General features: G+C 37.8%; 1 protein-coding gene across 1 annotated transcript; it reads right to left on the bottom strand.

Moving 5' to 3' along the window:
* Positions 1-4,225: 4,225 nt before the first annotated feature.
* On the bottom strand, positions 4,226-12,177 carry LOC139944538 (protein Njmu-R1-like). The gene is made up of 10 exons (XM_071941582.1): positions 12,048-12,177; positions 11,167-11,262; positions 10,547-10,672; positions 9,686-9,838; positions 8,827-8,884; positions 8,273-8,389; positions 7,606-7,670; positions 6,596-6,804; positions 5,574-5,748; positions 4,226-4,618 (listed from the first exon to the last, which is right to left on the bottom strand). The coding sequence occupies exons 1-10, from the start codon at positions 12,158-12,160 to the stop codon at positions 4,465-4,467; spliced, it is 1,266 nt and encodes a 421-aa protein (XP_071797683.1). The 5' UTR covers positions 12,161-12,177; the 3' UTR covers positions 4,226-4,464.
* Between the last annotated feature and the right edge of the window lie 36 nt (positions 12,178-12,213).

Below are 12,213 nucleotides of genomic sequence, written 5' to 3'. Positions count from 1 at the left end.
AAATATTATAATAAGTAGTTATAATACAATACTTAATGGGAATTCTTTTGAGGATTTGGTTGTGACGTCAAGGTATTTTTCTCGATACATATCCGCAAGACTTCCCTGCTTTACGTAATTTTAAGTGATATAAAAATAAAATGTATTACACACATATTTGTTACGGTACTATGCCGTTGTATTTCTATTTTTAAACCCCCTGATAAAGATGGCCGTGTTTTATTAGTATTTAGGTAAAACAAGGAAAGTAGTGGTAGCACTTAAATATTAACCAATCATTGCAAAATACATGAACGTTACGGGTAAATTAAGCCACAACAAAGGGTGGAGACGCTATTTATAGTCTCCCTTGTCACTGCCAGTGACTGGACTCATCCTACTGTTACGTTATTGTGCATTGTAGCGTCAGTTTGGCTTGTCCCCTTCATTGCTTCTGATAGTACTTGTTGCTAAAAAAGCTCATGCAGTTTTTAAAGTAAACGCAAAAAATTATTCATGATCTGACGCTTCGACCATAGCAGAGTCTTTTTCGAATGCTAACAAGTCGTTAAAGGCACTGATGGACACCTTTGGTAATTGTAAAAGACAGTCTTCTCACTTGGTGTATGTTAACACAGGTATGCACAAAATAAACATGTGAAAATTTGAGCTCAATTGGTCGTCGAAGTTGCGAGAGATTAATGGAAGGAAAACACCCTTGTCGAAAAAGTTGTGTGATTTCAGATGCTTGAATTCGAGACCTCGGCTATTTTAGTGAGAGGTTACTTCTTTCTCGAAAACTATGTTACTTAAGAGCTGCTTAAGCAAACAACTAAGTGCACGAAAAAAATGCGAGGACAAAAATACGAAGGATACCATTGTAAAGATAGCATAGCATTGTTCTTGTTGTGGTCCTTTGTTCTTCAGTCCTCTTTCTTCTGATTATACCATGACATTTCTTTGATATCCCCTGTTTAACTTCTAGGATAGGCCCATTGTTATGTCAAACAAATTAAACTATAGAAAGGTTAGCGGTAACACCATGACTTGGGGTGGTTCTGAAAAGAACCGTTGGTTTCAACTCGACGTTTCGATCAGTGCTCTGATCGTCTTCTGGAGAAAAATCCAAGTATAGTTCTTTGTTCGTTCCACTTTAATCAGCGCGAAAATAGCTCGCTTATTTTTTACATGTTACTGGCAAAAATTTCATGCCATATACATTGCTTGTGACTGGTATTTAGCTGGTGTTTACTTAGCATAACAATTGAGTGGAGTCTTGGCCGGTAACCTGATTTTACTGAGCAAGGATTTTTTTGCTTAAGCAAAATTTTGTGCTTATAAGCAGCTCTATGAAATTGGGCCCAGGCATAGTTTGTTAATAAAACATGCTACCACATAGCTTTAAATTATATTGTAAACAGCGGTTGATATTTTCTTTGTTTTTATGTGTGAAATTATTTTTGTAACCTTGACTTCTTTACAATTCATGCTTGCGCTATGCCAGTGTCAATTTCTGCCTAGTTGTGAGTAGACCCTTAATTATTTTTATAACGTGAAGAACAGCCAATTTCTGTGGAGACATCGCTAAATTGTCCATTATCGGAGTGAACTATACTATTATTGCCAGGTATGGTTAATAATCTGGTCGGCTGATGGTTGTCATGGATGCTCAGAATACCAACAAACAGTGTCTGTAATACCATGGAGGTAGGATCCTACCTCCATGGTAATACGCAACACGCACTAGACAAACAACCAATTGTATATGTATTCATTTTGTGATATTATTTATATCCACCAACAGGATGAGTGAAAACATTGAGAAATAAACAACAATAACAACAACAATCATCGGCGACGTTAGATAATTTTATTTTAAAATTAAGATTTTAAAAAGGGGAAGAGTTTGATTCGATTTTTTTCAATTTGAAGCAAAACTTCAGTATTATTATAATGCTCGGAAAAGAATAACTATCCCTGGTGTGGACAACTGGTCGAAAAATTATAAATAATCGCGTTTCTTTGACCTCGAAAAGTCCCAACATTAATTTAATACTATAACAGTAATAGCCTTTTTAAAAAGTAATACCAGAGGAGTGGTTTATTATACTTAAATATTTACAGCCCCTATATTGTCGTAAATGCATCATGCTTTAAAGTCATTGGACACTTTCGGTAAACAGTATTGTCCAAAGGCCCACACTTCGTGTATCACAACTTATATATAAAATAACAAACCTGTAAAAAAAATTGGGCTCAATCGGCTATCGGAGTCGGGAGAAAATAACGGGAAAACCCACCCGTGTTTCCGCACGTTTCGCCGTGTCATGACATGTGTTTACTATAATCCGTAATTCTCGTTGTCGAGAATTGATAATTTATCTACACAATTTTGCAGGGGGGTATACGTGGACCCCAAACCCCACGAATGTAGGCTAGGCTCAAGATGTTCTCATAACATACTGTTAGTGTTATTTTACACCCACTATGTTTTGTAAAGAAGGGGGGTCGTAACAAAGGGAGGGGTAGTTCATTGTTCTCAAAATATTGTTGTTCAGGTGCACAATCTTTGTTAGTTTAGGTCAAATATTTTATTCTTTTGTAAAAAAATTGCAAGGAAACAGAAAGGTCAAAAAATACATTTTTCATTAATTCATTTTATTGCGCCAATGTATTGTTGCTATGTTATGCAGCAATCAACAAAAAGAAGTACACATACAGTGTATTGATCTGTCTGTCTCGCCCCCTTCTAATTACATAAAGCATAAGCTACTTTGTCTCTTTATTTACCTCAAAGACCTTATAAATGCAATGGTTCATACATATGCATTTTCCATTGTTTCATCTTCGGTTAACCTCCAGTGATAGCAGCTGTATGACGAGGTCTATTGTGAACTAAAATCTATGGTTTTGTACATTGTATTTCTTTGTTAAATAAAAAGTTCACATGACTACAAAAATACAACACAAGGCAAATCCCTTGTTTAACATACATGTACAAACAAACACAAGCAGCAATGAGTCTTTTTTTTTACTTGCACTTTGTACAAACCACCCCTGCACCGCTCATTGACAAGTAGTCCCTCGGCTTGTCCTGTCTGATGGACCCTACCAAGTATACAAGTCGAAGTAGAAGTAGAAACATTATATTCAAATGTTATCGCTTCTTTTCTTTAGAGAAGCTGAAATATGGGTTTTTTATACGCTATTGTGATTTACATTGCTGAGATAACTTTATTGGTCTCTATATCTAAAACACCACAGGTTTGAATGACTGAATAATTCTGGGCCCCCAATTTTATGGCAATGCTTTTAAGCACTGTTACTAAAGCCAACAGATTTCACAGTACAGTAGTTTTAGCATAAATTCTGTACTCACAAGAATACCTTGTATGCCTATGTGTTTACTTTGAAATACTAATAAAATCAGTCAGCGATGATATTTAGCAGTAATCAATCGATGATAGACATGGGGCAGATTTCACAAGCAGCAAAATTCATTAGAAGACAACTTTTCAGTATTACCATGTGATTTGTATTGTGACATCCCATTTTACTTAGGAACTCCAATTAATTTGCAGTTAAGATCAATCTTAGCTCTTTGTGAAATCGGTCCCTGTTTGAGCTTGAACAATACATTTTCATTTGGGGGTAGTGGAGGGGGTGGGGGAAACAGGGACAAAGACATAATTTGGAGGGGGACTATTTTTATGTATCAAACCACCCATTTCTGTATTTTTTCCAATCTCATCTGTGAGGGCAAGAGCATGACTCCCTCCCCATCCCTCTGATATGTCACTGGTCATAAAAGCAAGCGGTCCAAAAATGTACATGTATTGCAGAAACCCAAGTTAAGTTATCACAAACCTATGTACATGTACCTCAACGATCTTATAGACAATTTGACAAACATTCAATTTTGTTTAACACAATGTTATGTAGTGGCAAGATATTACAAAAGTGTCAAAAAGTTATTTCTGTACTAAAGAGTAGGAATGAATAAAAGTCTGTGGAATATTTTACTTATTGTCACTTTTATTTAAGAATAGCAAAACGGGGTTCTTTTATACTAGATAGTAGTTTATAAACTTGCATTTGAAAAGGATTGCTTGGGATGCTTAATTCTAACAAATGATGGAAAAAAACTATGAAAAAAACTAATCGGTGAAAGAAAGGTATAACATTGGGTTTTTTTCCAACTTAATACAGAGGTTATGGCCTTCTTGCCCTGGTCTTGGCTTTGGTGCCCCCCCCCCCCCCCCGAAAGCTTCACATAGACTCTTAAACATTGTCTAATTCAAGTGCCCTTTGCAAAATGAAAATTGCCTTGCCCCGTCAAAGATGAAACTCCAGGCCTGTTGCCCGCTCAAAGATGAAACACCAGGCCTAATAAACCAGTGTTATACCTTTCTGCATTTACAAAATATAATTAAAATATTCCTGATGACCTTGGTCCCCTCTGGCCAAGTGAGCCGAGATTCTTGATCAGGATTTAGCGAAGCAGCCATTCTGTGAGATGAACTCTTCCAAAACATGCAAGACGCTCTGCGTATCTTGAGATGTGACTGTGTTCTCATCCTTCCAGATATGTCTAAGTAGAACAGCACCGTTACCGCAATCCCTCAAGAACGCAAACGCTCTGTGATAAGGTGAAAACATGATTGGGAGTTAAGCCACTTTCAATTGATATTCTTGAAAATCAAGGCTTGTACATCAAGCGTTCATATTCACAAGAGTTAAAGACAACAGGGTCTGTTTGAGGAAACTTGGACCAGAAACAAGTTTCCTGGCAAACACGGTAAATTTTGTGAACTACATCACTACTAAATGGTTTGACATACATGAAGATTAATTTTCTCACAATTGATTTTATCAAGTATGACCACAAAGGAAACTGATTGGTTAAGTTTTAAGAGCAACTATAAATATAAATATTAATAGTAAATTGCGGGTACAACCATGGGTAAAAACTCTTTTGAAGGAGTGGTGGCTCTGAAAAGAGCCGGTTTGGTCTCGAAGTTTCTAACAGTATACTCTGCTCGTCTTCAGGAGAAACCTGGTTAAGTTTTGTTTATGAAATAGTTGGGGTTGGAATAAAGAAAAATTTACTGGGGCGAGACGTGAACCATCAACCTCTGGATCAATAAACATTTGCTCTACCAACTGAGCTATCCAGCCCTCAGCTGGCAGCCTCCCCTATTATTCTATATCTTTGTTCAGTGATGTCAGTCAAATACCATATAACCGTTACCTGCCATGTGGCCAGGGATCACACCCAAGTTATTGATACAGCCTGGAAAGCTTTTTTTCCTCAGTTACCTATTGGCGAAAGGGGGAGGGGAGAGTGGATATTTTTCTGTCGTCTTACTAACATTTAGTTGGGGAGTTAGTGTTTTCTGCTCTACCAGCCAGGCTTCTGATGGATGATACCCAAGCCTAAATCCATATGGACTGTAAAGGGGGTAACCCTGTTTCAGCCCCAGGAGTAGGTGGCAACGGCCCCTGGAGAAATAGTTTAATTGTAGCCCACACGTTCAGGCCATGTGTGCAAGGCGTCTTGCATAAAAACAAATTTTAAAAACCCCAAAACGTACCGATACAGAGCATAGTGGTCAGATTCTGCCTGCCTGACGAGCCTCTTTAAAGTATTCAAATCTTGAATGGTGCGTAGTTTACAATCCTCAATGATTTGCCTCAGATTGGCTGGATTACCAACACTGCTGCTGGTCAGTAAAAGTCGTGTCCACTCCTCACAGAAAGGACTGCTCTCTGTTCACAACAAAGAAAATCACAATAATGGTTTTATCTTATAGTGTTATAAGCACTGTGATAAGCACTTTATATTTAATTTTTTTCCTGAGAAACAAAAGAAGGAAGACTGGCTAATCAGTTCGGAACAGGGCCCAATTTCAAAGCTCTGCTTAGCGTCAGCAAAAAATTAGCGCTTGCGGAAGCAGGGAATTCTGTGCTTACGTCATGCAGACTTCATGGGTTAGTGGGGAATTTGGGATTGTACGCGTGCGTACTACACACTACTAGGCATTCTACGCTTACACAGCTAGCGCAGAAATTTGCTTGCAAGTAATCGGAGAATGGCTATTGTAAGCGCAGAATTTGGCGGTAAGCAGAGCCATGAAACTGGGCCCAGATCTCTTAACCAGTAGGTCATCAAGCACGTTGTTGAAAAGAGTTCAGTACGAATCTTGTTTGACGCACTAACAGTGGGTATAGTATCGGTTCGAATCCCAACGGAGTAGCCTGTGAACTACCCCAAAGTATAGGGTGCTTATCACACAATGCTGGATTAAGAGTCATTCCTGACAAAAAAGTCTGAAACCATGATCTAAATTTTAGGAAGAATATTTTGTTAAGCCCTGGAGTTTTATTTTTTCAAGGAGCTTCTGGGAACAGTATCCTCAGCAGTAGAGAAATAGATCAATGAGTAGAACCTATTCATCGGAAGAAATAACAGCTATTTTTGTAACAAATTAAAAAATCCCTAAAAATGATGTAAGGGTATCCAAACTATTGTATTTTAATTTTGAGACTAGGACAAAAATTAAAAAGGCTTTCTTTTGTAAAAGCCTAAAGTACAAAACAATGGTTATATTATTACCAGCATTATGAAAATGTTGTGTACAGTCGTCAAAGACCAGCTGTACAGGCTGAGATGAGCTGTCTGCTGATTTACCGTCAGCTTGATCATGAGACACATTAGACTCCAAGTCAATTAGCGTTGGTTCAGACGATGAGGTCCCTTGGGAGTTAGTGTCACTATCACTCATGTGTTGAAGTAGGTCTGATAAGCTGCAAACTTGCACGAATCTAGAACAATAATAGATAATATAATGATTGCTAATGCCCCAAATCCACCTTAATTTGATGCAAGGTGCGGGGGGAAATAAGTTAATAAAAACAAGATAATTGTCAACAAAAGCAGAAATATGAAGGAGTGAAACAAAACAGAAAGGTTTTCACCTGATTTTTATATATTTTTTTTTTAACGATTGCTGTGTCAGTTTGGGGGTCACACTGAGACCATGTTACAAGCGGAGAACCTGAGTATTCCTTGCTTTGTCACATTTTTGTTTTACCCGAACCACATTGCAGCTCAGTGTGGGCCAATGGAGAAATTGACTTAGAATAACTGTACGCTACATCCTGTAGAAAATGTCAGTACTGGAACACATAGGGTTTAACCTTAGAGCCCCACTTTAAAAGTAGGCCTTTCATGATACACTGTTTTAAATGTAGGGTCATAGATTGGTAAATACTGGAACGACCATAAAATCTTACTTGGTGAGAAGTACTGCAACTGTTGAAAACTATTTTGAAAAGGATTCACTTTGAAGTAATATGGTTGGAATAATTTTGTTTGTAGCCCAAAACATTTGAGTCTAAGAAACGATTCATGCATGAATTTTTGTCTTGATTTCTGTGGATTGGTGACCCTTCGCAATTGCTATGGTCAGAGATGCAGGTCAGACCCCCTCTCCTTCCTAAACAAGGATGGAATCAAAGTTCTTGAGAAAAGAAACTTTCAGCTGTGTTTAAACTTGTTTGTACAAAAACCAATCTAAGACCCTACCATTAACACTACCTTCAACACTATTGTTTTACACTCACTTTGTAACATCAGATCTTAATTCCTCATCCCCTCCTACATAATTCAGTTTTTCATCAAGTAATGCCTGAAAATAAACAAGAATTACACTGAAATTGATATTGGTATAATCCTTAAAATTGTTTAGGTTGGCTTACAAAAAGTTGGACAATATCTTACATAAAGATCCTATTGAACTCTGGTGTTTCTGATCAGCAGAGTGTGTGAATGAGCGCTATAAAACAACCAAAATTATGGCAATGGTCTTCTATTTGGACTTTGTGATACATGTTTGTTTATCTCTTCTTCGGCATGATCAAAACACTGTTGTAAATCATCAGCCACATCATGAGAAACAATCACATTAGGGCTGGATAGCTCACTTGGTAGAGCGCCGGAACATTTTGATCTAAAGTTCATAGGTTCAAATCCCATTCTATTTAATTTTCTACGTGTCAAACCTCATAGCTACCAGGCAATCTCGGTGGTCTCTAGTTGGTAAGACACTGCTCTAGAATTGCAAAGGTTGTGGGTTTGAACCCCACCCAAGTAATAAGCCTGTGATTTGTTTGAACAGAGCTTGGGAAAGTACTGAGTTAGTATACAGTGCTAACCTAAATCGGTGTATATGGGTAAAATCAAATTCAATAACCCTCAAATTGTTTGATTATTTGTTGTTTTCTTTCTTACCGTGTGTATCAGTAGCGAGAGATCATCTTGGAATCTGTCTGTACATCGGCACACATACTCAGCTGCCTGTTGGTACCACTGCTCAAGGTAATGTTGAATCTTGATTAATTCCTTAGCCTGTTTGAAAAGAAAAATAACATAGTTGTAAGAAATAAGAACCAATGAGTATTGTTATTCAAAACTGAATAGGGAGGGGGGCTGGCATGCTGTTTGGATAGCTACTCTATGACCAGTCTATACTGTACATACTCTGGAACATTTGTTTCTAGCTGACTTGAGGCGAGACACTCTTTATTCCATGGACTTCTAATAGTGAATGATCTACTATTTTCCTATCATGGATGGGTGGCTCACACTTTAAGGTCATTGTAAACTTCAGGCCTGATACTTAATGGAGGCAACAAAGGCGATTGCCTCCATGCCCCCTGGCCATTGCCTTGGTGCTTTTGAAATGCTCCGGTAACAATTTCCTCATACTGTAGGGTGACCTCAAGGAAAAAATACCTTTGTGCCCTTGCCCTTTCAAAAACAAAACAACCAAGTCTGGAACTTGCCTCTGAATCCAATACTGCAAGGAGACCTTCACTGTAGGCATCAAGCTCAGGACGAAATGTGGTTAGAGAGTCAAGAAAAAATAATCATAGTAAAGGTATTATTTTGTTAGAATGACACAAAGAGGGTGTTGTGGCTGAGTGGTCTAGTGAACTGTACTCATGTTTGGCTTGGGTTCAAGTCATGACACTTGTGTCCATGAGCAACACACTTAACCATAATATCTTTTAGTTCTTTGTGTGGGTAAAGAGCCGTATTTTGTGTAATGCACAATTACATGAATTCAGTACCAGTGCTAGCACACTTTATCGTTAAGAGAAGGGTTTGCCCCATGTTTCTTGCATGCAGATTGTGATGCATCACTTTGTAAAACCCTATCAAGGTGTAGCTTTTTTAGTATCATTCAACTAGCGCTCTGCATACCTGTTGTAAAAATAATCAGCGCTTTGATACGCTCGCCAGAATGTGACGCTTTCTGTATATTATTGTAAGAACTGTGTATTACTTTGATGCCTTATTTCTATTACCCTAGGGTCTCAATTCCATAGTCTTTTAGACTGACGGACACCTAAATCTCTGTGTCAGTTCAAAAACACTAAATCTCAGATACAATGCAGTTTCAAATGTAATGGGTAACAGTGTTATTGTGTTGCGAAACGATACAGGCCTATAAATCACAGAGGCAATGGGGGCAATTGCCTCCGTACCCGTGGTCATTGCCTAAGTGCCTCTAACAAGTTTTCATGAGTAATTCACAATAAAACGTAAAAAAACATTGTCCTTACGACAACCACATAGCAGACTACGATTCTACATGAAAAAGGGTTGGGCGCTTTATTGTTTAAATTCTGGCAAGGATATAGCTCCAATGCAGCACTTGTGTCCATCAGTAAACAGATAACGTACTCGATAGATGTGTAGAAGGTATTCGTTTGCTCATCTTGGTCCAGCTCAGAATCATCTGGAATGGTCTGTTGCCTCAGGAGATAGTAGTAACATGACAATGGTTCATTGCTGAAGAAGAAATATAATAATAGTATAGTAATGACAACAGAGTACTTCTAATGTAGTGCAGAGGAAACATATTAAAACTGACTGTAAATGAGTGCTTCTTGAGCAAGGTTTATCTACGTACTGTGAACTGTGAAATAAATGCAAGTTCTACACCTTTTTGCAACAATAACTTTGCAGCAAAACATAAATCCGGAAATGAAAAAACATTGAAACTTTTAAGGCAGTTTCTGACTAGCCACAACCAATTATCTCACACTTAAGGGTATACTTTATGTATAACGATTTGACCTCCATGCTTTGAAAAAAAAAACATTGAGGCCAGACAGGGAGTCAAATATTTTTAATAGTAAGCACGATGGATTTTGTAAGTTTTGATTGCCAAAAACCTGAAGGAACTTATCACCACAATAAGATTTACACATCCCAGAAGATTTATCCCAGAGCATTTATTAATGTTTTTATGAATTGCTATCGGGCATTAAGCCGACACAGAAAATTTCAATATCCTAGTGGAGTATAAATCTCTTCAACCCTAAAACAGCTGATGAGCTTTGGGGTGGTCAAGATATACACAATCAAGTCATGAAGTTTACCAGATATCTGTAACCGTCTGTCCTCCCGATGGTCGCAGTATGTAGAGCTATGATTATTGCAACTACATGTACAAGATACCAAGAACGTAAACCCTCGGTGGAAACTTTATTATACCTTATGTCAACAGTGTTGACGTTTCCACTGCCACCATACACAGTCCCTCGAGATAACCTCTTGAATATAAACTCTCTGAGTTCAGTTTCTTGTTCAGCAATTAGGTCCGTTGCGATAATTGAGAGACTGTGTGCAGAAAAAAAGAAATTAACAAAAACGTATTTAATATCGAGGAAACCATGGTTCTTTGTTTAAAAAATCGGCAAGTTTAAAGTGGCTTTTGGAGCCGTTTGCTTGTTTTTATTGTATACAATACAATTAACCTAACAAATTTAATTTCAAAAGGTGGTCAAGTTTTTGGGATGTTGCAAAATATTTGTTGTGATTACGTTTGCGCAGGAATAATAATCCGAAACTGGAATACACAATTTGAGAGACAATACTCACTTTAAGTAACGGTTCTCAGATTCAAATTTTGGAGGATAAAACTGACAAAAATTTGTTCATAACCTTATTACTTCAAAGAGAAATTATTCTCATAATGCTAAACACTATCAAAAGCTGCTGTACTTCTAACCAATAAGCTTTGTTGCTATTCATTTTTAAGAGTGACTACACTAAATACATACCCTGCACTTTGAGACGTATTGCGATTATTTCACTCCTTTCATCTCGCTTACCTAAAATCTCTGTTTGACGTTGCTTCCCTCTGAAGGAAGTTAGCGACCGTTGAATCATTCCTGTCAACTTCTTGGCCGCCTTCCTGAACACTGGGCCTGTAGTAAAGAGATCCCTAATGCCATTAATGGTAATATACATGTACATCTAAAGGATATAAAAAAGAAACTGTCTAATTGTTAATAAATCTGGGAAAAGTTTCAGTATGGCGCCACCACTTTTTCATTCGATATGAAATAATATAGTATCTAATTTACCTCAATGAGATATCCCTTTTTGTAAAAATGAGTGAAAAGGTGGTGGCGCCATACGGAAAGTTATCCTAAATCTGCTGCAGTTATCGTAACAAGTGACAAACAAGTTGATCCTGAATCAAATCCTTTCAAATTCATGTAAATTCGATAATCAAATAAAAGTGACCCAGAACAATTTTGATCGGCTAAGTTGGTGGATGAACCATGGAGGAAGGAATTTCTTCCTCCATGGATGAACATGACCAATTCGACCTTGATGATAGAACTGCCAAAGAAGTAAACACAAATAATTAAACACTATAAAAACAGTTATTGAGTTAATTCGATTTGTTTGTTAAAATTTGATGATCTACTTTGTGAACGTAGACATGCCACCACCGTCCGTCACAACCAGTGCTGCAATTTACATGATGTTGGATCTGTATCAAATGTCGAGCTGTCCCCGAATTTGACCCCCTACTACGAGCCGTGCGTTTGTACCGTCAGTCCCCATCACGGATCACGGTATATGTCAAAACGAAGGTCGAGTTGTCACAACGTAAACCGGTGTCATTTATATTGTTAAATCTGTAAGCAAGTTTGAGCGAGTATTCCCCGCAAAATACTGATAATTCACGTGGATCACGTACCTATTAGCATGGTATGTATACAATGCGAAATAGTGCTTTAACTTGTGGTCTCCAGATGACAAATCTTGCGTCAGATTTGATGATCCGTTTTCGCCATCCATTTCGGCCGCCATTTTGTTTGTTTTGATGACAGAGGAGTCACGCACGGTACCGCCCCCTGTAAATA

Source organism: Asterias amurensis, chromosome 11, assembly GCF_032118995.1.
Source record: "Asterias amurensis chromosome 11, ASM3211899v1".
Lineage (NCBI taxonomy): Eukaryota > Metazoa > Echinodermata > Asteroidea > Forcipulatida > Asteriidae > Asterias > Asterias amurensis.
Note: the sequence above shows the minus strand (reverse complement) of the source record. Positions and strands in the feature narration are given on the sequence as shown.

What these genes read in the sequence shown, in the direction of transcription:
- LOC139944538 (XM_071941582.1), bottom strand. Translation starts at nt 12,160, where the DNA reads ATGGCGGCCGAAATGGATGGCGAAAACGGATCATCAAATCTGACGCAA. An exon ending in ACGTCAAACAGAGATTTTAG is followed by an intron (nt 10,673 to 11,166) that starts GTAAGCGAGATG and finishes TTCTGCACACAG; the next exon opens with TCTCTCAATTATCGCAACGG. An exon ending in TCTCGCTACTGATACACACG is followed by an intron (nt 7,671 to 8,272) that starts GTAAGAAAGAAA and finishes GTTTATTTTCAG; the next exon opens with GCATTACTTGATGAAAAACT.